Raw genomic sequence first — 23,989 nt, forward strand, 5'->3', positions numbered from 1 at the left:
TTCTTGGTGTCCTCCATGGTGGGCAAAGGGAAATGACCTTGGTTTCTGCATGAAGCTTTTAGAAGTCATCTGAGTCCCAAATAATAGATTCTAGGCCACGCAAAACAATTGAGAATTTAGACAAGAGATGAGCTTTCACTCCCTGTTGATATTTAATTATCTTCTTGTTTGCCTTGTAATATTTCCTGAGTCATTTATCAGTCTTTTGTTTTCTGGGAGACACTTATCTATGACGTTGAAATGCTGGTCAATGAGATAGCCACAGAAAAGAGAACTGCCCACTTTTTAAGAGAGGAGCGCCTCGTTCTAAGAATGTGCCTCTGCGCTTGGGAATGACAGATACCCTGTACTGTTCTGTCTCAAATATTTACCATCTACTTTTCCCACAGATGTTTTACAGGGCTCAATTAGTGATACGCCACTCATGATACTCTGTGTATGTGTACATCTGTATACAGGCAGATATGTCAGTTTTGGTTTCGATCCAAGGAACAAAAATAATCATGTTTCTGAAACTATTCTGGGTACCTGTTGTCTTTTTAAAAAAATTTTATTGAGGTAACATTGGCTTATAACATTATATAAATTTCAGGTGTACATCATTATATTTCAGTTTCTGTGTAGATCACATTATGTTCACCATCCAAAGACTAATAACCATCCATCACCATACATATGTGCCCTATAGTCTTTGCCCTCCTCCCTCCCCACTTTCCCTCTAATAACTACCAATCTAATCTCTGTATCTAAGTATTTGTTTGTTGTTGTTGTTGTTTTGATCTTACACTTATAAGTGAAATCATACGTTATCTAACTTTCTCCATCTGACTTATTTCACTTAGCATCATACCCTCAAGATCCATCCGTATTGTCACAAATGGCAAGACTTCATCTTTTTTATGGCTGAGTAGTCTTCTATTGTGTACATATACCACATCTTCTTTATCCATTCATCCATTGATGGGCATTTAGGTTGTTTCCAAGTCTTGGCTATTGTGAACAATGCTGCAGTGAACATAGGGGTTCAAATATCTTTTCAAATTAGTGTTTTTGTGTTCTTTGGGTAAATATCCAGAAGTGGAATTGCTGGATCATATGGTAGTTCTATTCTTAATTTTTTGAGGAATCTCCATACTGTTTTCCATAGTGGCTGCACCAATTTACACTCCCACCAGCAGTGTATGAGGGTTCCCCTTTCTCCACACCCTCTCCAACACTTATTTCTTGTCTTGACAAGGGTGAGGAGATGTTTCATTGTGGTTTTGATTTGCATTTCCCTAATGATTAGTGATGTTGAACATCTTTTCATGTGTCTGGCAGCCATCTGTATATCTTCTTTGGAAAAGTGTCTGTTCAGATCCTTTGCCCATTTTTTAATTGGGTTGTGTGCTTTGTTGTTGTTTAGGGGTACCTGTTGTCTTAATCCTGCACAGTTTTAAAGGAGAGCAGCCACTTTGTGTGCAGACATCTCTGTTCTTTGTGGCTCTCTCTTGTCTGGTTAGCTTTGCCATTGGCTTATCCTTCTGCAATCACCCTGTGCAGGTGGCTTTGACCTTACATTCAGGTGACATTCAGAGTCAGATAGAATTTCTCTCTGGAATTAGAAACATTGAAAAATCTTTAAACAATTCATTATCTCTCAGCCTGCAGTACCATGGAACCAGACAAAGTAAGGTACTTCCAATACTTTGGATCCGAGATTCTTCGTGAGTAAAGCCAGTGTGTCATTTAAACTCCTGTGAAAATGGCGAATATCCAGCTGGTGTTCTTTGTGAAGTATAACTCTTCTCTCCTGCAGATTTCGCTTTTCCTCTGCTATTCTCTACCCATTTACCATGGATTTATGTACTTCAGTTACGAATTTTGTTTCTTATAAACAAACTTTTAAACTTCTTCGGTAGACACAGGAGGGTGGTGTTAAGAGGCGATGCTGAATGTGAGCATCTGAATACATCAGAATAAAAGTTGATAGCTCCATTTGTTCTTGGGGAGCTTCCTACATTTGCTGGTTTTACCAAAAAGCGTATCAAATTTCTCTTCCAAGATCACAAAAGTATTACTTGTTCACCATGACCAGTGAAAATATATCAAGAAAAACACCAATAATCTCTCTCTTCCTGCCCAGCAACCAATCCCTCTGTTTGCAAAGAAGGGACCAGTTTCCCTCCACAACGTTTATGAAGACTTGTTGTGAACAATGCACTCTGTCATGTGCCAGGTGGCCATAAAAGTCATAAGGACAAGGAAGCTAGTGTTAGAAGCTGTTATACAGCCTTCCACGCCTTTCTTTGTAATCATACAAGCACACTGTCATATATAGCATTTTTCTTGTTACTTGTCTGTGTGTGTGTGTTTATAAAACAGTCATGTTGCTTATATTAATCTACCATTTGCTTTTCTCAATTAACAATACGCCCTGGACATCTCTCCAGGTTAGTAGCTATAGCTCCAACTTAATCTTTTTAATAAGGTATGTAATACTCCATAGTAGAGATATATATGCCATGATTTATTTAGCTATTTTTCTAGTGATGGATATGTGAACTACACTGTTTTGTGTTGTTTTGCCATCAAAAATGATACAGTCAGCATCCTTGTATGTGTATTCTTACGCACTGGTAATTTTTTTCCCTTTAGGATAGATTCCTAAAGGTGATATTTGTAGGTCAAAGACTACGTATGCATTTTAAATTTTAATAGGCATTGACAATGTTCTTCTCTGAAAAGGAACCTGCAGTTCACATTCCCACCATCAATATGCAAAATTGCACATTTCTCCTCATCTTTCCCTGTAAAATATGTTGTTCCTCTTCTCAGTTTTTGCGAGTCTGGTGAGGGAAAAAAGCTCTCTCTTTGTTATTGTCATTTTAATTTCTCTGAATATTAGTAGTGATGAGTATATTTTCATGTGTTTATTGAACATTCCCAGTTTGGCAAATTGCCTATTGGTATTGGCAATTGGACCAATATTTCTATTGTTTTTTAGTATCAGTTTGTGTAAATTCTCTGTATATCAGGGATATTAAACTTTCTTCTGTTTGTTGTGCTACAGATACTTTTTCCAGTCTGCCATTTGTCCTTTGACTTTGCTTGTATTGATGTCTGCCATTATTAAAAACTTAATCATATGCCTGTGTTTCCTTTGCGTGGGAGGGAGAAGGGCCCAGGTGGTCCATCAGGTGTGCTCCACATCAAGGTTAAAAATTTATTCTTTAATTTTCTTTTAATGTTCCTAATGCATTTCGTATATCTATTTAGTGCATTTTAATACACCTGAAACTTACTTTTATACATGGTGTGAGGTAGAGATTTTTTTTCACCCCAGATGGATAGCCAAGTATGCCAGCATGATTTATTAAGTAAGCCACCTCTCCCTGAAGTTTCTCATCTAATTCCTCAAATTTATTTCTGGGCTCCACGTTCTAGTAATTTGTTTGTCTATTCCTGGAATAATACTATACACTTTCTATTCTAATGACTTTGTAGCAATTATAATATTTATTAAGATACCCCTCTCTTTCATGCTTATCTGGTCCTGTCCATGACCTCTGTTTCATTATATGAATTTTGCACTGATCATATCAAGTTAATAAAACCACACATTGTGCTCTAGATGACTCTATTTGTGTGCTGAGCTGATCCTCTTGAGAACATGCACTGACGTTTTTGTTAAAGTTCTCTTCTGACTGTTCTTGTATTTCTACTTCATTGGTTGCCAGCCATTCTAAGTATCTACCGTGGTCTTCCTCCCTCCCCTTTGTGAGTTTCCCCCGTATATTTTCGTAGTTTTGTATTTCCTCAGCAGGCAAGACATATCTTTAGGATCTCCTACCTTATGGCAACCCAGCAAAATGAAAGCTTGTGGGTTGCAGGAGAGTGAAGTGTCCATCTGATTCCTCTTTGTTTAGGCACAGAGAGGACCAGGCAGAGCTGCCTCAATCTTTGGGACCCGGAGAGCTCTAGCCCACCAGGAAAAACAAGTCGGGGGGGGTTCCGTCAGGCAGCACCTGCCGAGACCTCAGGCGTGTGGGCAGGAGCAGCATTCCTTGCTTGTGTTGCTTGGGGAGCCCATCCAGTCTCTGCTTTGCTTCCATATTTCGAAAAGAGACAAGCACCACTCTTCACAACTGGCACCTGGTTTCTCTTTCCTTCCTGAGGTTGGATAATTTTTCACTAAGAGGAGAGACAGTGAAGAAAGACCCATGAACAGTGGAGTAACAACAGAGAAGACAATGACTAGAGAAGTAAACCGCTTGATGACTGCAGTATCAGTGTCATTTTGTTTTGGTTTTTGTTCAAAGTTTAGGGCTGAAACCCTAGGGTTTTTCCCTGGAAGGGGATCCTTTCCCCCTGCACCTTTTCTCCTTGTATCCCCCTTGAGATGTATCTCCCCACATCCTATCGCTTGTATTCCTATCTTTACTCCACCATGTCACTGTCTTTCCCACTAAGCCTTGGCCTCTCGCTTTTTAAACGTGTCTCTTCTTTTCCATCTTATTCTTCTTTAATGTATCATTTTTGTTCCTTGAAAATCAAGCTTGAATCCAGGAAAGACGGCAACTGTCTAGCGAATGCACTTGTCTAGCCCGTTTTCTCCTCCTCACAAGGAGATTTAAATGAACATAGATGTCAGACCAAAGAAAACACTGAGTCTTGACCCACAGCTCCTCTTGTGAGAAAATTAGTCCGGTGTTATGGTAAGTCAGCCAATGAGATCCTGGCAGAACCCCTTACTGCCCTCTAATATGGAAGGCTGTGGAATAGTTGGGGAACAATTACGTTGCTTGGATCCCTTCTGCCAAAGAATCTCCTGTATAGATCTAAGGGCAAGCGTGGCCACAACCAGTAGGAAGCCAGTGGGTGGCTGATCTTCCACTGGTGTGAACACTCCTGATATACTGCTGAGATCTCAAACGTGCCAGGCAGTGTATAGATAATTTTCCTACATTAGAAAACAATGATAAAATACTCAAAAATTAGAACACTTTTGAAAAAGATATACTGATGGTAAAAATAAATTTTAGACAGCATATCTTGGTGCTTAAATAAAACAATAGATAAAGGTGAAATAAAGTTGTTTGGTAAAATGGAAAGGGAACTGAAGGAGATTTGCAATTATTTTTTTAAAATAAAAGAAATAAATACAGGTGTAGAATTGCTGTTAGTAAAGGGCAGAATTGATACCGCAGAAAATTGAACCAATGATGTAGAGAAAAGCTTGAGTTCCTGTAAGCTCCCTGCCCCCACCCGTGCACACCTTCCCCGACTATCAACATCCCCCAGCACACTGATACATTTGTTACAGTCAGCAGCCTACACTGGGACATCGTTATCACTTGAAGTCTATAGGGGTTTTGGCAAATGTATAATGACATGTGTCTACCACTGTAGAACCACACAGAATGGTTCCAGTGCCCTAACAATCCGCTGTGTCTAATCATCTCCCCCTTCCCCATACCCCTGGCAATCACTGATCATATTTTTACCATCTCCATTGTTTTGGATTTTTCAGAATGTCATATAGTTGGGCTCATACAGTTTGTAGCCTTTTCAGATTGGCTTCTTTCATTTAGTGCTATGCATTTAATGTTCCTGGTGTCTTTTTATGGCTTGATAGCTCATTTCTTTTTTGTGCTGAGCAATATTCCATTGTCTGGATGTACCACAGTTTATTTATCCACTCACTACTGAAGGACATCTTGGTTGCTTCCAAGTTTGAGCAATTATGGATAAAGCTGCTGTAAACTTGTGTGTGCAGGTGTTTGTATATTTTCATTTCATTTGGGTAAATACCAAGAAGCACAATTGCTGGATCTTATGGTAAGAGTAGGTTTAGTTTTATAAGAAACTGTCAAACTATCTTCCAAAGTGGGTCTATGATTTTGTAGTCCACCAGCAATGAATGAAAAGTTCCTTTGTTCCACATCCTTGTCAGCATTTGGTGTTGTCAGCGTTTTGAATTTTAGCCATTCTAATAGATGTGTAATTGGTATCTCATTGTTATTTTAATTTTCACTTCCCTAATCATGTGATGTTCAACATCTTTTCATATACTTACCTGGATGTGTGTACAGGCATACCTCTGAGATATTGTGGGTTCCTTTTCCAGACCACTGCAATAAAGCAAGTATCACAATAAAGCAAATCACACAAATTTTTTCATTTCCTAGTGCATATAAGTGTTGTGTTTACACTACACTGTAGTCTATTATTGTGCAATACCATTATGTCTAAAGAAACAATGTACATACCTTAATTAAAAAAATGCTTTATTGCTAAAAAATGCTAACTATCATCTGGGCCTTCAGGGAGTTGTAATCTTCTTGCTGGTGGAGGGTCTTGTAAAAAAAAGAAATATCTACAAAGCACAATAAAGCAAAGCAATAAAATGAGGTATGCCTGTATATTCTTTGATGATACATCTGTTCAGGTTTTTTTGCCCATTTTTAAATTGGGTTTAGAAGTGTGTTGTTTAATCCCCAAGTATTTTGGGATTTTCCAGCTATCTTTCTGTTATTGATTTCTAGTTTAATTCTATTTGTGGTCAGAGAGCAGAAATTATATGATTTTGTTTATTTTAAATTTGTCAAGGTGTGTTTTATGGCCCAGAATGTGGTCTGTGTTGGTGGATGTTCCATGTGAGCTTGAAAAGAATGTGTATTCCTGTTATTGGATGAAGTAGCCTATAGATATCAATTATATCTAGTTGATTGATTACACTGATGAGTTCAACTATGTCCATACTGATTTTATGCCTGCTGGATCTACCCATTTCTCATAGAGAGGTGTTAACATCTCCAACTATTATAATGGACTAGTGTATTTCTCCTTGCAGTTCTATCACTTTTGCCTTATGTAGTTTGAGGCTCTGTTGTTTGGTGCATACACATCAAGGATTGTTATGCCTTCTAGTAGAATGACCCCTTTATCATTATGTGTTGCCCCTCTTTATCCCTAGTATTTTCCTTGCTCTGAAGTCTGCTCTATGTGAGATTAATATAACTACCCCCACTTTGTTTTGATTAGTGTTAGCATGGTGTCTTTCTCCATCCCTTTGCTTTGAAACTATATGTATCTTTGTATTATTATATTTATATTATTATATAAATATATATTAATATTAATATATAATATATTATAATATATAATATATAATGTATAATATATATTAATAGATATTTGAACTATATGTATCTTTATATTATTATATTTATATTATTAATTATAAAATATGACTAAGCTAGTTTCTTATAGGCAACAGATACAGCCGTGTGTTGCTTAATGATGGTGATATGTTTTGAGAAATGCATCGTTAGGCAATTTCATCATTGTGCAAACATGATGGGATGTACTTCCACAAACCTACATGGTATGACCTACTACACACCTAGGCTATATGGTACTAATCTTATGGGACCATAGCTGTATATGTGGTCTGTCGTTGAATGAAACGTCATTACGTGGCAAATGTAGTTGGGTCTTGTTTTTTGATCCACTCTGACAATCTCTTCTTCACATATAGTCTAAGTATCTTTTAGTAACAAAATATTCCTAATTTCATCCATTTCACTGATATATAAGCATACATAGCACATATGTGTGTGTGTATATACATACATACATAGTTGCTATTATTTTGAATAAACTTATCTGTTAGATCAATTAAGAATAAGAAAAATAACAGTTTTATTTTACCTTGACTTATTCCTTTTATGATGCTCTTCCTTTCTTTATGTAGATCCAAGTTTTTTATCTATATCACTTTCCTTCTCTCTGAAGAACTTGTTTTAATGTTTCTTGCAAGGCAGGTCTATTGGCAACAAATTTTTGCTTGTCTGAGAAAGTCTTTAGTGCTCCTTTACTTTTGAAGGATAATTTTGCAGGGTATAGAATTGTAGGTTGGTGGGTTTTTTTCTCTCAACACTAAATATATCAGTCTTCTCTCTTCTTGCTTGCCTGGTTTCTGAGAAGTCAGACCTTTGCTCTTTGCTCTTCTATAGGTAAGATGTTTTTTCCCTGAGGCTTCTTTCAAGAGGGGTTTTTTGTTTTTTTCTTTGATTTTCTGAAGTTTGAATATGATATACCTAGGTGTAGGGTGTTTTGTTTGTTTGCTTGTCTGTTTGGGGCTTTTTTTTTTTTTTTTGGCATTTATCCTGCTTGATGTTCTTTGAGCTTCCTAGATCTGCGGTTTGGTGTTTGGCATCAATTTGGGGAAATTCTCAGTCATTCTTGCTTCAAATGTTGCTTCTCTTCCTTTCTCTCTTTCTTCTCCTTCTGGTGTTCCCATAACGCATATGTTATATCTTTTGAAGTTGTCCCACAATTCCTGGGTGCTCTGTTCCTTTTTTCCAGTCTTTATCTCTTCGCTTTTAAGATTCAGAATTTTTGTTGACATATCTTCTAACTCAGAGATTCTTTCCTCAGTCATGTGCAATTTCCTGATGAGCCCATCTGAGGCATTCTTCACTTCTGTAACTCTATTCTGGATCTCCATCATTTCTTTTTTATTCTTTAGAATTTCTCTCTCTCTATTATCCATCTTTTCTTGTATGTTATCTACTTTTCACATTAAAGCCCTCAGCATATTAATCATAGTTTTAAAAAGAATTCCTAGCCTGGTAATTCTAACATCCTTGCCATACCTGACTCTGGTCCTGATGGTTGTTTGGTTTTTCAGTCTGTGTTTTGCCTTTTAGTAAGCCTTGTAATTGTTGAGAGGTGAACGTGATGTACTGGGTGAAGGGAATTGTGGTAGACAGGCCTTTAGTAATACAGTGGTAAGGTGTGGGGGAAGGGGAAGCATTCTACAGACCTGTGACTAGGTCTCAGCTTTCTAGCTAAGTCTGTGCCCCTGGACTACGAACTTCACCAATGCTTCTAAAAGTTTTTGTTTTGTTTTTTGCCCAGCTTCTCAGGGTTTTTTTGTTTGTTTTAGGTAGGATATGATGATGCAAGTTGGGTATTTCCCTTCTCCATAGCATGGAAAGCTAGAGCCTGATAGAATCAAGTATTTCCTTTGCCTCGGATCAGTAAGGCTCTGATAAAACCCCTGTAGGTTAGGCTCGGATAAAATAATTTCTCCTGAAGGTAGGTCTTGTTAAGAGGAGTACAGCGCTCAAGTGTCTTTCACAGTGGTTCCTTTCCCCTTCCCCTTGCTAAAGGCAGGAGAGGATTTTTCTCTGATATTTACTGTGAGAACTTGGTACAGCTCGTGGAGGTAAAACTCACAAAAGTGTGGCAGCACCCTAGTGACTGGGTCCCCTTAGAGTTTTATAATTTTCAGCTGTGCCCACACTGAGCCTCCAGCAATTTAGCAATTACAGTTCAGGTTTTCCTACCCAGCACTGGTTTCTATGGAGGTTTCTGCTTTGGGAAGTTGTGATTCTCGTATTCACCTGTCTGCCTCTCTAGTTTGGTGGGCCGCAGTTTGCCATGTGACCTCTCTTCTTTGATGGATCTAAAGAGTTGTTGGTTTTTCTGCTCAGCTTTTTACATCTTGTTAGGACCAAGTGGTCCTAACACTTGGACTTTGAAGCTCCTTACATACCAGACTGGAAACCAGAAACCAACAATGAAAATCAAGGTGTTACTTTCTACCAAGAAAGAGTATTCAAGAGAGCAGTGTTTAGAAATATCTTGGGAATTGTTTTTTAACAATAGAAATATTTAAAACCCTATAATAACATCATGTAACATAGGATAATTATAAAATATGACTGAGGAAATAAAAGAGGCTTTATAAAATTGAGAGATGTTCCTAGATGAGAATAGTCAATATTATAAAAATTTGAATTTCCCCAAATCAGTTTGATTAGAACTGCAGATAGTTGATATAATTGTAATAAATGTTTCAAAGGGTGATAAAAGTTTTCTGAAGTTAATGTGGGAGAATTATTGGAGCTTTGAATTACTCTCGTAAAATGTTTCATGAGTTACATAATTAAAATATAGTTACTATTAAAAAAAATAGGTCAGTGGGGAAAAAAACAAAACATCCCAGCCAGAAGAAAATCCAATATGTAAGTATATGAGAAGTTTCATCTGTGACATTTCCAGTCCATAAAGACAGTCTATTCTATTCGTGAACAATTCTGAGACACTTAGTTAGCTCTTTGAAAAAAACATTCTGTATCTGATACAAGTACCAAAATAAATTCCAAATTTATTAAATATTTAAATATTATATTCTCCACTGAACATATATATGGATATTTATATTGTTGTTTGAGAAGCCCTAAGCAGATTATCATAGGAAGAAATCATAAGAGAAAAATTTAATAGATACTACTACATGGAAAAAGCATAAAAAAGTACAGTACCAAAAAAAAAGAGTTGTAAATTGATACTATTTAGGCAAATGGCATATTGGGGAAAATAGTAGTAGTATCTGACAAAGCCAATAGCTAATGGTCCCTCTTCAATCTAAAGAACTCTTACAAATCTTATAAATATGAAACAGATGAAGACTTCTATGGAAAATGCATACTCGAGGTCAACAAGGAATTAACAATGGATGACATAAATAGACTATAAATCTAGAAGAGGGGCTGGCCCGGTGGTATAGTGGTTGGGTTCGCATGCTCCACTTTGGCAGCCTGGAGTCCATGGGTTCAAATCCTGTAAACAGACCTGCACACCACTTGTCAAGCCATGCTGTGGTGGCATCCCACATACAAAAAAACAGAGGAAGATTGGCATGGATGTTAGCTTGGGGACAATCTTCCTCACACACACAAAAAAATTAGAAGGTTATTGTGGACAAAAAACAAAACACTTTTGTATTCTTCTTATAGTATAAATGAATTTTTTGATGATTATTTGGTAGTATTTATCAAAACCGCAAAGTCCCAACTCAGTATTATCTTTCTAATGTTTTTAAATTTTAACTATAAGAAATTATTCAACCAAAATTAACTTTAACTGCAGAATTTATCCTAAGGAAATAATCAAGAGATGGTGCAAACCTGTATAAACAGATACTTATTCAAGTGTTATTATAATAGTAATAAATTAGAAACACAATATCGTACAATAGAAACACAGTCCATCCACATATGAAACATCATGTGACCAATAGAAAGCATGTTTATCTGGGGGTAAATGTGCTACAAAGCATCTGATTCTGCTTTTTGTAAAGCAAGCAATCATACAAAATATTTGACTGATAAAAATAGATACAAAATGAGCATTCATTGGTTACTTCTGCGTGATGGAATTACAGGTGAATTTGGTTATTTACTTTGTATTTTTCTGATTGTGAATTAGTTGCAAAATCCGAAAAGAAATGATTTTTTAAATTACGTTAAACTCTGGTGATTATTGATGAAAGTTTTTTTCTCCTTATCAAGAAAATTTGCCACTGATTTAGATAAATAGAAATTTGATTTATAGTTTCCACTTATTTCTTGCTTGCAGTGTGGCTTATCTGGAATCCATGTTGTTAACTTAATGAGACAGTAATCTCGCTGTAGCTGTAGAAATCCTTTCAAGTTCTGACTTCTCTCAGATCAGCTATTGGTCTAGCTCAAATGCCAAGTCTTTGAAGGTATATGAGATGTGGCATTTAGTCCTCCAGGGGGTCCCTTCCTTTCTCTGTCTGCTGAGCCATTTTTATCATTCGACCCTTTGTCTTTCCCTGACTTGAAATACCTCCCTCAGGACCACCAGGCTGGTGATGGATGTCTGCTGAGCAGTGCTGCTGCAGGGATGGCAGGCCAGGTTGATTCCCGACAACATCTCTTCCTCCTGCAGCTCTGACGGACTCGGCAGCCCTATGGAGGCATTCATTTTAGGGCTGCTCTGGTGAAGGGGAGCTGAGCTGTGTGGCCGCAGAGCCCCCTTTATTCTTAGGGGAGGTTACCACTGCTGGGCCTCCGTTGCTTCGTTAGTTCTCTCAGCAAATAGTTATTAAGCCCCGGTCAAAGGAAGCGCTTCTGAGACTGTGGGGGACAGACAGGTAAGATCCTTCAGCTCCTGGGAGGTACTCCTCTGCAATTGGAAGTTCAACACTTTCCTAAGAGTTAGATGAGAATTCCGTGTGACATTGTGTCTGGCACCTAGACTGCTCTCAGCCGGTGTTAATTCATTTCTCCCCTTTCTTCCTTCTCTGAAACTGGACTAAACGTAGCACTGACTCATCTGTGCTTAAGGCTCTCCAGAGAGCAGATTTCCCCTTAACTCTGTACCTTGCTTCTATTGCCTTGTCTGCAAGAACTCTTCCAGGATGTTCCCGGCAATGGCTTGCCTGTCAAGGATCCTGGAAAGGGAAACAGATTGCTCCTCACGTCCCAGCACTCTCACTGAGAATTGGCTAATTGGCAGCTGGAGGGGCTGAGGGCTGTGGGTGGGGGCAGAATGCTTGAGGTGCCGTGAAACAGGTCTTCCTGAAGTGTGTGGTTCCTGCTTCAGTTCGTTCAGCATCTGGAGCGGCTTTCTCGTGCTGTTCCCATTTTCCCTCAACCCGAATATTACAGATGCTTCTCTCCTCAACTAAGCGTCTCTTTAAAGATCTCGTTGAGGCTACCAAACAGGGAGGAACTTTAGAGATCATGTGACTTGCACAAACAAATTCAGGGACATGACATGCTCAAAAATATGGTTAGTGACAGAGTCTACATCCTGCTCAAAATGTACTTTTATTGTACCTTGCTATAGATGTCGCTTTGGAACTGAAAACTGTTCTCTGAGAACATGTTTCAGATTCAAATGCGGCATTAGGTCACTGCCCCCCATCCCGTGGAGGGCTGAATGGCGAAGGACTGTTAACACTGTGAGACTGTGTGTGTTGGAGGGTGAATCCAGGTTTTGCCAAGTTTTGAACCAGCAGTCCTGCCCACCTGTCTTATCCACCTTCCCCCAAATTGGCATGTGTCTGTCTCTTTCCCTTATGCTGTGGGCAACCAGTCAGTACTGAGAATGAAGGAGAGCCAAGCAATAGATGATCAAAGGCAAGAAAGGGCAGAACGAGGAGAGAAGGAGCACAGTTTGTACGTGTAGGTCGCTTCAGAGTGGTGGCACGAGCCGCAGAGATGTACGGAAGTAATTTGCACATCACTCCCCCACACCAGCTTTCCTAACTCTCCATGGAGCCCATCTGTTCACATCCGTGGGGAAACTACTGGCATAGGTGTTCTTTTCACACTTACTCATTCCCTAGAGCTGTGGTTGGGAAACACGGAAATGTCCATGGGCAAAGCTTGTACTATGTCAAGTATTCTTAAAAATGAGCTTAAACAATGATTAAGGCTCTTGTCTGATATCTAGACTCCTGCATTAGCTACTCTCTATTGTTTTATGTTTTATCTTAGTTGTGTGTTTTACCTTCCACAGGACCAGCTCTCGGCTGACATGTACAGTTTTGTGGCCAAAGAAATTGACTATGCAAACTACTTTCAAACGGTAAGGGTCCAGAAAGGTGAGACTGCTTAAAGTCTGTTTGCAAGAGTATGGTGTGGACAGGAAGGAATGTGAGCATGGAACTGAGGGCCCCTTGGTTGAGCATGTCACAGAAAAGAGTGGGGCTTTGACTGTTCTGCTTGTGACTAAATCTTGCCTTCTATTTCTCCACTTAAGCCCATTTATGAAGATTGTTGGAACTCCGTGATCTATGGGAGAAGTTCTCACCAGGGGTCTTTGTCCCTTCTTCCAGCAGACATTTGGCGATGTCTGGAGACATTTTTGGCTGTCACCATGGGGAGGAGGTGCTACTGGCCTCTAGTGGATAGAGGTCAGGGATGCTGTTACACATCCCACAGTGCACAGGACAGCCCCCATAACACAGGGTTATCCAGCCCAAAATGTCAGTAGGGCCAAGGCTGAGGAACCCTGGTCTATCATAAACGAGGAGCTTGGGAAGAAGAACCAGTAGATAACCCCATCCCCAGTACATATTTGTTTTCAATCTAGATTTTTGCCAAAGATGATGACAAGTAGATAAAGGATCACTGATGTGGCCTGTCTGCCTGTGTCTCGTCAATAAGAGCAGATTTAGAGAGTAGAGAAACAGGATCTGAGTTATCCATACTTAAATAATCTGGTCCGAATAATTAGGACCCTGGCTCTTTACCAGGGTAAATGCAAGGCAAGTCGAAAAAAACTTAAGAGAAAAAAATAAAAAAATACAGTTAAGCTCACCTGCTTTTAAAGTTGCGAACAAAACTCAAAACTAAAAGCTCTTCTTTGTGGTCACAGAAGTGGTGGAATGATAAGGAAGGAAAGTAAAGAGAAGAAAAAGGAGGAGAAATCCTGAGAAGTTTAAAATGCTTTGATGAGTGTAATAGACTGGCTGTGGGCTGTATATTAACAGTCTTCCCACATTTTCATCAGGAGTTCAGAGGAGCGCCTTCTACCCTGAAAAAGAGCTGATATGCATTCCTTCCAACTTGGAAGGTTTATTTTAAAATAGTAATATCTTTTAAGTGTATTCCATTGGTTTTATTTGTGGAGATAATATTTAATTTTAGGCTTTCCAAAACTAATGAAATTGTTGGCATTCCAAGCTTTATTAGAATTGCCTAATTGTCATTTGTATACCATTCATTTCAATGTTCTGATTTTCAAAAAAAATTCTGCTTTAGTTTTACTCAGGGGAGGTAGTATCCACCCTCCACACAGACTTCTGAACAGAGTGATTCCCTTCCCTCCCCTCATACATGCCTGATTTTGGGAGGGACGGGGGCAGGGAGATTGAGAAAGTAAATGAAGTAACCATTGTTCATGGTTTTCATCTGCTCTCATCGACATTTCAGCAGCTTTTTAGTAGTAGGATGGTCAGAAGAGAACGTCTTGAAGGAATTTGTTGTTTGGCCTGGGTCACTGTAACCAAAGCAATTTTACCTCCCAAGGTACTTGAAGAGGGTTGTGGATCCAGCCACACGTTTTCTGATCAGTTATATATTAAGCTCATTTTGCAGAAACCAAGATGCAACAGGCTAATGGCATTTAGCTCTATCTTATAGGCAAATGGATTTCTAAGTGTGTTTTCCATTTACGTTTTCCCATTGCTGTGCTTCTCTTTGTTGCCTTTTGCTTTGACGTAGGGGTGTTCAGGAAGGGAGGGTGGCAGTGAGGGCAAGCTCTCTAAGGCAGGCTCCGGCTCTGGGGTGGTCCCCCGTTCCTCTGTGATTCTCCTGCCTCCCGAATTTCCACTTGTGGTCACTCCTTTGCTACACAGGCTAAGGAGGAAGCATGCCCCTCATTTTAGGTGGATTGAGGAGGGAGCAGGGGACTTCCCCTTCCTCCCAGTGAGTAAGGCAGCACTTTGTGCAGGGCGCCCCCTGTGGCCCAGCAGCCTGTGCTGCCCAGCCTCTGGCAAAGAGTAATGCCTGCCCTTGTGTTTTCTCAGCTAATAGAAGTGCAAGCTGAATACCACAGGAAGTCATTGACACTCTTGCAGGCTGTGTTGCCTCAGATAAAAGCACAACAGGGTAAGTGCAAACCTTCCTTGGGTGGGGCTTGGGGGGCCTGCTTGTCTTCCCAGATGACACCCATCCCTTGTGCTTTGCTCCCGCTTACGCTGTCCCCAACAGGGGAACATTTAGATGAAGTGCTAGAACTTCATGACCTAGTGTCTTGATCCAGTTGCCGTGATGCAAAGCACGGGCACACACACCGTCCCCACAAGGGGATGAGTCGGGGGGTGTGCAGGGCTGTGTGTGGAGGTTCATGTGAAGCCCAGCAGCTCTGGACGCAGCTGATTAGCCATCCACCTTGCCCAGTCCTCTCTGTCATCCCCTAAACCACAAGGATGGAGACTCAGCTGGGCCTCCATGTCTTTCGTAATCTTAGGGGAATCTGTGTGACCAGAGGACAGAAATAAACCAGTATGAGTGATCTTCACTAACTGCTGACTGACCCCTTTCTTGCTCTGCCCCTTCAGAGGCCTGGGTAGAGAAGCCTTCCTTCGGGAAGCCCCTGGAGGAGCATCTCATGATCAGCGGTCGGGAGATCGCCTTTCCCATTGAGGCTTGCGTGACGATGCTGCTTGAATGTGGGATGCAGGAGGAGGTAGGTCTGGGCACAGGCAAACCAGCCTGAGCAGGTCTCCTCTTCCATTAGACAGAGCCTACAGGAACTTCTCCTCTTCTGTTATCATCACCAACCCAGCCCCCAGAAACCCAAACATATTAAGATATGGTACAGCCCTCTGTTCTGCAGAACACTAGTCCTGCTCTCTCCCACGAGTCTTCACTTTACAGGGAGAGTGGAGGATTGTGGGAGACTGGTACCACTGGCCATGAGGAACTTACAGCCATACTCCAGCCATTCTTTCTTCATAGTTAACAAGATTTGGGCATTCCTTTTCTTCTTCTTCTTCTTCTCCTCCTCTTCCTCCTCCAGCCCCATCCTCTCCCCCCCTTTTTCCTCTTGTCTCCCTCTCCCTCCTCTTATTCTTTTTCTTCCTCTGCCCCTCCCCCCTCCCTCCTGCACCCCCCCTTCTTCCCTGATTTAAAAAATAGACCTGTAAACCTTTTTGATCATAACTCTTTTATAGAGATCCTGAAAATATGATTGATAGAGACATTAGAAAGTACTTTTTAAGAGCCACATGTGAAAAAGGTCTAGGAGAGATTGGCGACCATTGCTTTATTGCTGTGTAAATCATTTCCTGGGAGACAGACCTCATCTTTGGTTTCTTATATAGGCTATTTAAAAATCTTTACTCCATCTTCCTTTGATCCGATCAGCCAATCAATATTTATTTAGGGCGTGCTATGCATTTATTACTGAGCAAAGTATAAAAGAGTGAGATAGAGACTTATGAGCTTGTTGTGTGAGATGAGTCTAGCCTCTCTCAAACAAACCTTATTAATCCAAAACAGTCTGTAAGTCTTTAAGTAAGCACCAGGTCACATGGGGCAAACTGTGAGGGCTGCGGGAGAGAAGGAAGCCGATGAACAGTCCAATGGATGTGGGCTGCCCCCTGTACGCCAGGCCTGTTTCATGCTGGATGTGGAAAAGGAATGGGACTAAATGTTTTCTGACCACATTTTAAGTGCCAGGCGTTTTCGTGTATGTTATCAATTAAAATATGAGAAAGTCTCTTCAGTCCCTGAGGAAGAGTTTCACGGAGGGAAGTGAACTGGGCCTTTTCTTTCCCCATCAGTTTTTTTTTTTGATTATGGAAAAACTGAAACATATGAAGATAAGATAATGATCCTCATCACCCAGCTTGTGGTCAATACTGTTTCATCTCTGCCTCCATTTCCTGCCCCCTGACCCCTGCCTTGGATGTTTTGAGGCCAATCTAAGACATTCTATCATCTCGTCTGTAATACTTCAGTATGTATCTCTGAAAGATAAGGAATGTTTTAAAATGTAACTCTATTATTATTTACAAAAAGTAAAAATAATTTGTTAGTGTCTTCAAATGTCTAATCAGCGTAGATTGCTTCTTGGAGAACAGAGACTCTGATGTCTCCCACTTGCCTTGTCTCCTGACCCTTCCCTCTGCCCCTTCTATGCCTTTCAGCCTCTTGCCAGACCTCACTCTCTCCCTTGTGTTTTCTACTTTTCATCAGCTCCTCTCCTTTACTAACAGATCAGCTCAGGTTTCCCCTAGCCTGGAAAAAAATGCCTTCTCTCAACCCAACTGCAGCCTCATCTTCCTTCCCTAGCTCTTTGATTTTGTTTCTCGTGCTACCCGATTCTTAATAATGCTCAGCATTGGCTGCCTCTGCGTCCTTACCACCGCTCACTTACTGCTCTTCTTCCTTCAGCATCACTTCTGCCCCCAGCCCTGGGCTAAGCATGCCCTCAGTGACCCCCCCAGGGAACCCCAGATGGCAAATCCCACGACTTGGTCCAGCCGCCTTGGCCACGTTGCAGCCTGTGCAGATACTAATGTGTCCGTCCTTGAAACCAGTCCCTCCCTCCCCGAGCTCCCTGGCTCCCCTCCTGCCCCTGTGAGTGGCATCGGGATTGTCTTTTCAGCACCACCATCCTAGCTATGGCCTGCACTCTCTCTGATCTTTCCTATGGTGTAGTCATCCTCTCTTAGTGCTTCGCCTCAACCTCAGTGAGGATTCAGGGTCCTCAGCCTCGTCTGGGCTCTGCTTCTGTGTTGGCTGCCATTTCTTCACCATTTCCATGCAGATTTTCCTCTAACACCCGAAAACTGGACTCACTGGCTATTTTAACAGTCCCCTCCTCCTCACGGTTTTTATACGTCACTCAATGCAGTAACCATCTCAGTTACATAATCAGAAATCTATGGGCTTCTATTTGACAATCTCACTTTCTTCTCCTTGGCATTGTCCATCACCAACTGCTATTGCTCTTCTTCCACAGCTGTGGCATGCTTTTTTGAGGACCTTACTCTTTTGATATGTGCTATAGCTTGTTCTCTTTGTCATAGCAGCCTTACTTATACACTCGTCCAAACGTGTGTACGGAGCTTCTTCACCTCTATGCCAGAGAGCTTGGGTCATGCATTTATCTGACATACCCTATTCTGAGAAGGGGGTTGGTGATCTTAACAGGCCAGAAACTCAGTATTCCGGACCAGGAACATTATCTTCCAAAGAAACTTGGAAATCTGAATGGCCACGAACAGTTAAAGGAGCAAGGAATGTTCTGCCAGCCTGCTTCTCAGACTGTTGGTCGCATCACAGAATGCAAGGAGCTGAGAAAGTGAAACAGAAGCAAAGAATCTTAAACCCATGTCTAACTTACCCGTGACTTGGGGATTCCTTTCGAGCTCTGACCTGCATTTTTCTCCCCTTCCACACACCCCTGTCCTCCTCTTCTCTTTCTCTTCAGGGCTCACTTTTTCTCTACAAGGTACAGTGGTTCACCTGGAAGAGGTGACAGTGATTCAAAGGTAACTCTAAGAATGGAGCACGGAGAGGCTGAAGGAGGCATCGCCCCCTCACAAGCCACCCCCAGTCTGCCCTTCCCCTGAGGAGACAGACTTTCTTTGGTTCTAAAAGTATATCCCTGTGCTTCCCAATATGTACAGACATACAGACACCCGCACAGACACGTACATACACACCCTGTATACCTTTTCACATCCAGCTTCCTAGACCCCCACGTCTGACCAGGTCTCAGTCAGATTCTTCTCCAAAATATATCTTAAATACACAGAAAGAGAAGTCAAAGTGTTCAAGATTCGTTTATCCAGCAAATACTTACTGAGCCAGAATGATGAGTCGCTCCGTACCAGGTGCTGGGGACACAACCGTGGGTCAGGCCCAGTTCCTCCTCTCGGGCTGCTTGTGTCCAAAGGAGGAGACGTGTAGAAAACAGTCAGCTGCAATGTTGAAAATGGTGTTGGGCGAAATGCATCTAGGGGGTTTTGGAGGAAGGGAGTGGTAGACCCTCTGTCTGTTGGTTTTGCTTCTCTGCCTTTGAGCTATAGTGCTGTCCACTGACCCTCTCTCCTGTCGGTAGGGCCTCTTCCGAGTAGCTCCGTCTGCCTCCAAGCTGAAGAAGCTGAAAGCTGCGCTGGACTGCTGTGTGGTGGATGTGCAGGAGTACTCCGCGGACCCCCATGCAATTGCAGGTGGGTGCCCACACCTCTTAGCAAGGGACTGTCTTGTGCTCTAGAGGCTCACGGCGGAGGGGTGAGCATGGAGGGTGTGTGGCCAAATTCAGGGACAATTGAACAGGTGGCTTCCCAACATGCTTCAGATGTGTCCACTCAGGGCCCAGTTTTAGGCCTGGTGGCTATGGCCCCTTGAAGGAAGACTTTGCCAGCGTGCCAAGAGAAGATGAAGTGATAGTGGCAAATAAGAGGGAGGAGGCCAATACGATTGTCAGTACAGGTCCCACTGCCATGCCAGGGCCTTGGCTCCATTCTTGTGGGAGGCCACCATTTGATGTTGTCATGTTTATGAGGGAGACCATCCCCAAAAGAACCGACATGGGAGATGCTGCCTGGTGGGACTTGTCTCTGCCATGTCATGACAGCTCACAGCCAATATTGTATTCATGCCCAGGAGCTTTGAAATCTTACCTCCGAGAGTTGCCAGAACCTCTTATGACCTTTGAACTCTATGACGAGTGGATTCAGGCTTCCAAGTGAGTGCACCACGTTTTGGAGTGTCTTGTGAGTTGGAGTTTATTTGGAGGTATTTATTGAAATTATGGAAGTGTGTACCTATGATCTAGCAACTCCATTTCTTGGTATCCATCGTAGAGAAATCTTATACATGTGTCCAAAGAGGCAGATACTAGGACGTTGATGCCAGCATTATTTGGAGAAGTAAAAGCCTAAAATTTGTTAAATGTTCATCGGTGGGAGATGTGGGGAGCAGCTAAATAAACTATGGTATATCTATACCGTGACATACTCTGCAGCTGTTAAAAAAAATAGGTAGAGCTATTCATGCTAACGTGGAAAGGTATGAAGATTTATTGTTGAGTGAAACAAAGCAAGGTAACCAGGATGCATAATGATATTCTGTGTTTGTAAAAAGAAAAAAAACACCCAACACACTCAAAACAATACAGTTTTAAGACCGGCCCTGTATATGTGTAAATGCATAAAAGAAGGTTCTGGAAGGGCTCACACAGGCTGATGGTAGTGATTCCTTCTGGGGAAAAGAATAGGACAAGGGAGGGGTCACAGGGTCTATTACACTTAGCTGTAATAGTTAAAAATATTTTAACAACAACTAATTAGTAACTAACATAAAAACTTAACATCTGGGCCATGGACACCATTCCAACCTCTTGAAAATGAGCCTGAGGGAGAGGGACTCAGCCAGGAGGCGAGAGGAGCAGGGCCCAAGACTAGTCATGTGTCGGGAAGATGGGGACTATGGACAGCAGGGGGTCTGGTCACAGCAGGTGAGGCCACAGCTGTGTAATCTATTGTGACTCTGAAGCGTGGTTTTCTTTGGTGATCCCTGGCTTCTTTCCTTTCTTGATGCATGCATTAGGATGGTATTATATATTCTCTTTGGCCATGAGTAAGAGCTGTCTTAAGTAAATCCTATTGCTTGAAGAATCCATTTTTGCCGAATAAATGGCCTTGGCTGGTGAGGAAACACCAGAGAGAGGGTGGTAGAGACGAGGGTAGAGATGGCCCAGGAGGAAGAAGAAGGTTTTATGAGAGCAGGACTGGAGCAAACAGCCACCTCAGCTAGGCGCCTCTGGAAGGACATGATTCCTAGAGATGTCTAGCTGAAGATTTAATCCTAAAGAGGAGCCAGCTAGCCCATCAGAAAGAACACTGGATTGTGTATCTGCTTCTTCAAGAACTGTTGGGGCTGAAAGAGAAGCAGCTGGCCTGGAAGTGAAACCAGGTTAGTATGTGTCGAGTTAGAGAAAGCTAGCTCCAGTCAAGTTGTATAATGCTCTTTTATTTTTCCAGAGTAGAAGAGAGATTATGCATTTAAAAGGCTGGCTGAATGCATGGTGTCCTTATATCTCAGTGTGGAGAGTGAGTGTTGAGTTCCATGACGACATTATGAATCCTAAGTGATACCATTTGTCGAGTGTTTATTGGAGACTTGGCATGTTCTAAGCTCATTGCATGGTTTTAACTCATCTCATTTCACAACAACACTATGAAGTGGGTTGTGCTGTGTCCCCCATTTGACAGGTGAGGAAGTTGGGTCGTAGAACAGGTATGTAGTGGCAGGTTACTTGCCATCTGATAAATGACAGAATGAGGACTTGAATCCAAGGAGTCTGGTTCCAGAACCCATGCACTTAACAGTACCTTATGCCTCTCTAGAACACACTGCGGTCCTAGGGAGCAAGATAGGTGAGAACATGTCCTTTGATGGAAACCGTCCCTTTTATTTACTGCATATATAAGTGACCTTGATGATATAAAACTGGAGAAAGGGAAGACAGCCCTGTGCTTCAGGCTCTATCTGACAGACGCTCCTCCCACCTCGTTTGCAAAGGTGGGTCTGCATTAGGAAATTGGAATGATCCTGATGCCTCAAAGACCTCAGTGTCTTTGAAAAAGGAAAAGCAGGGACTTATTTCTGCCCCCTGGAGGATGTGCTTATCGTGCCTAAAGACTCCAGGAATGATGGTGGCTGTCATTAAGGTCACAACCTCTAAAGAAAGTAGTTTTGCCTAGAACAGCCATGTCCAACTCTCTGTATGCATCAGTCTACTGGGAAGCTTTTAAGAGATACCAATGCTTGGACTTTGTTTTTCAGGGATTCTGATTTAATTGGTCTGGGCTCTTTGTTTCAAAGCCCCTAAGGCTATTGAGTTGATAAGCGTTGACCTTTGATGTAGCTGAATCTCACCAAAGAGCCACACTAACCCTAACAGGGGCTTGTGCTTCAGGCAGACTCTGCAGGACACAGCCAGGTCTGCCATGGGATGGGGCATCCAGGACTCCGAGGTGGAGCCAGGGTAACAGCAAGGTCTAAAGTGAGGGTTTGCCAGGACAGCGCACGATGGCCTGAAACTTGAAGAGCACGTCTTTGCGAGCCACATGAATTAAATGATTCCATACTAGAGTCATGCAGGATAGAGGTTCAGAATAGGCGAGAAGCCGAGAGATGCCTGTGAAGGGAGGCCGGAAGGACTGAGGCTCCAGTCAATCCTAGGACACCTTGCGCAGGATGGAAGTGCCCTCACCTTCGCACTGGCTAGTCCCTCTGATGCAACTGTTCCCCCAAACCTTTGACTGGTGGCTCCTTCTGATTATTTGGGTCCCATCTTAAAAAGAGCCTCAGAGAGACCTTCCTGACAAGCCAGAAAGGGTAAAGAGCTGGCAGTCAGGATCTGTGCCATCCCCTGTGTTCATTTTCTGCATAGAACTGATTGCTGGTTCACAGCTGTGTTCGTGTACCTGATTAGGTTGTCAGCTTTGAGAGCAATGACCTCTTTTTGCTTACCACTTCCCAGCCCTTAGGACAGTGCCCTCACACAGTGGTTGTTGATTTTTATTGAACGAAAGGCCTTGGCAGCATCTCCCCTTTCACCTTAGAAAGGACTGAGAAGTGGAAGAGGGAGTGCCATAGGAGGTGCCTCGGTGGAGGTGAAAGTAGTGGCAGCAGCAACGGCCGACATTGCTTGAGAGCTTTCAAGGAACCAGATGCTCCGCTGAGCACTTGGTACAGAGTCTCCGCTCACAGTGACTCTAGGGGAAGTACTGTTACTATGCATTTTACAGATGAGGAAAGTGAGGTTCAAAGAGATTAAATAATCCGCACAAGATCACAGGCAGGATGGAGCTGGGTCTTCATGGCCGCCCTACATAAAATCCCCTTTGTCCAACCTTTGGTCAATTTATGACCACTTAACAAATATGGTCTGTTATCTTTCCATTTCTAAATGGGACATTTGATTTTTACATCAGTTTCCTAGTGAAAGTTTGTTTTGGGGAATGCTTACTTCTTCCTCAAGGCTCAACTGAGGGAAAAGGGAATTTTTCTTGTCTTGGTCCGGGTCTGCTTTAAATAATATCTGTTGAACTAGACAATCGGCTGCCAGCATGGCGTGGAAGTGAGTTGAGCTCCCTGACTGGCATGCTGTCTCCTGGTTTCTGTGCCACAGTCTCCCTCCTGACAACCCGTGGCCCTGCCTACTCCGGAGCAGGTGTCTGGCCTCTGCTCTCCTGCCCACACCTGCCACCCTGGCATGCATTCACCTGGGCCATGGGACATGCGCAGGGGAAGTTTTGTTAAAATAGCACAGGACAAGACAGACAGAGAACATAGAGGGCAAATAATAATAACCAAACGTTTGAATAATTATAGCTTGCTGATATGGTCAGGCACGATCATTGGCTCCTCATTCTCAAATATTGCAATGACTCCTTACTATGATTGCCAGTGAGACTTGAGTGATTCATGCTTAATCAGTGGCTTTTCCTATTAATTTCCCAGTATCCAGGAGCAAGACAAGAGGCTTCAGGCTCTGTGGAATGCTTGTGAAAAATTGCCCAAGGCCAATCACAACAACATCCGGTAAGTGGGTACTGCAGACGCTCGGTGGGGTGGTGTAAGCCTCGGGCACACAGTTTTCTGGCTACAGGTCATGATAACTAGCATGCACCACAGTTTATGGC

The 23,989-nt window shown here is 42.1% G+C and overlaps 1 protein-coding gene across 12 annotated transcripts in view; it reads left to right on the forward strand.

The window, feature by feature from the left end:
• The window catches only part of ARHGAP44 (Rho GTPase activating protein 44), a 180,720-nt gene that overhangs the window by 125,977 nt on the left and 30,754 nt on the right, over positions 1-23,989 (forward strand). For all 12 annotated transcript variants that reach the window (XR_011423089.1, XR_011423090.1, XR_011423088.1 and 9 more), the window contains 6 exons: positions 13,330-13,398; positions 15,344-15,425; positions 15,878-16,005; positions 19,393-19,504; positions 19,941-20,022; positions 23,808-23,888. Coding sequence is in view for 9 of the 12 variants with exons in the window: in XM_001503326.6 (XP_001503376.2) it covers positions 13,330-13,398; positions 15,344-15,425; positions 15,878-16,005; positions 19,393-19,504; positions 19,941-20,022; positions 23,808-23,888 (554 nt within the window). In the remaining 3 variants the exon portion in view is untranslated. The remainder of the gene's footprint in view (positions 1-13,329; positions 13,399-15,343; positions 15,426-15,877; positions 16,006-19,392; positions 19,505-19,940; positions 20,023-23,807; positions 23,889-23,989) is intronic.

Source organism: Equus caballus, chromosome 11, assembly GCF_041296265.1.
Source record: "Equus caballus isolate H_3958 breed thoroughbred chromosome 11, TB-T2T, whole genome shotgun sequence".
NCBI lineage: Eukaryota > Metazoa > Chordata > Mammalia > Perissodactyla > Equidae > Equus > Equus caballus.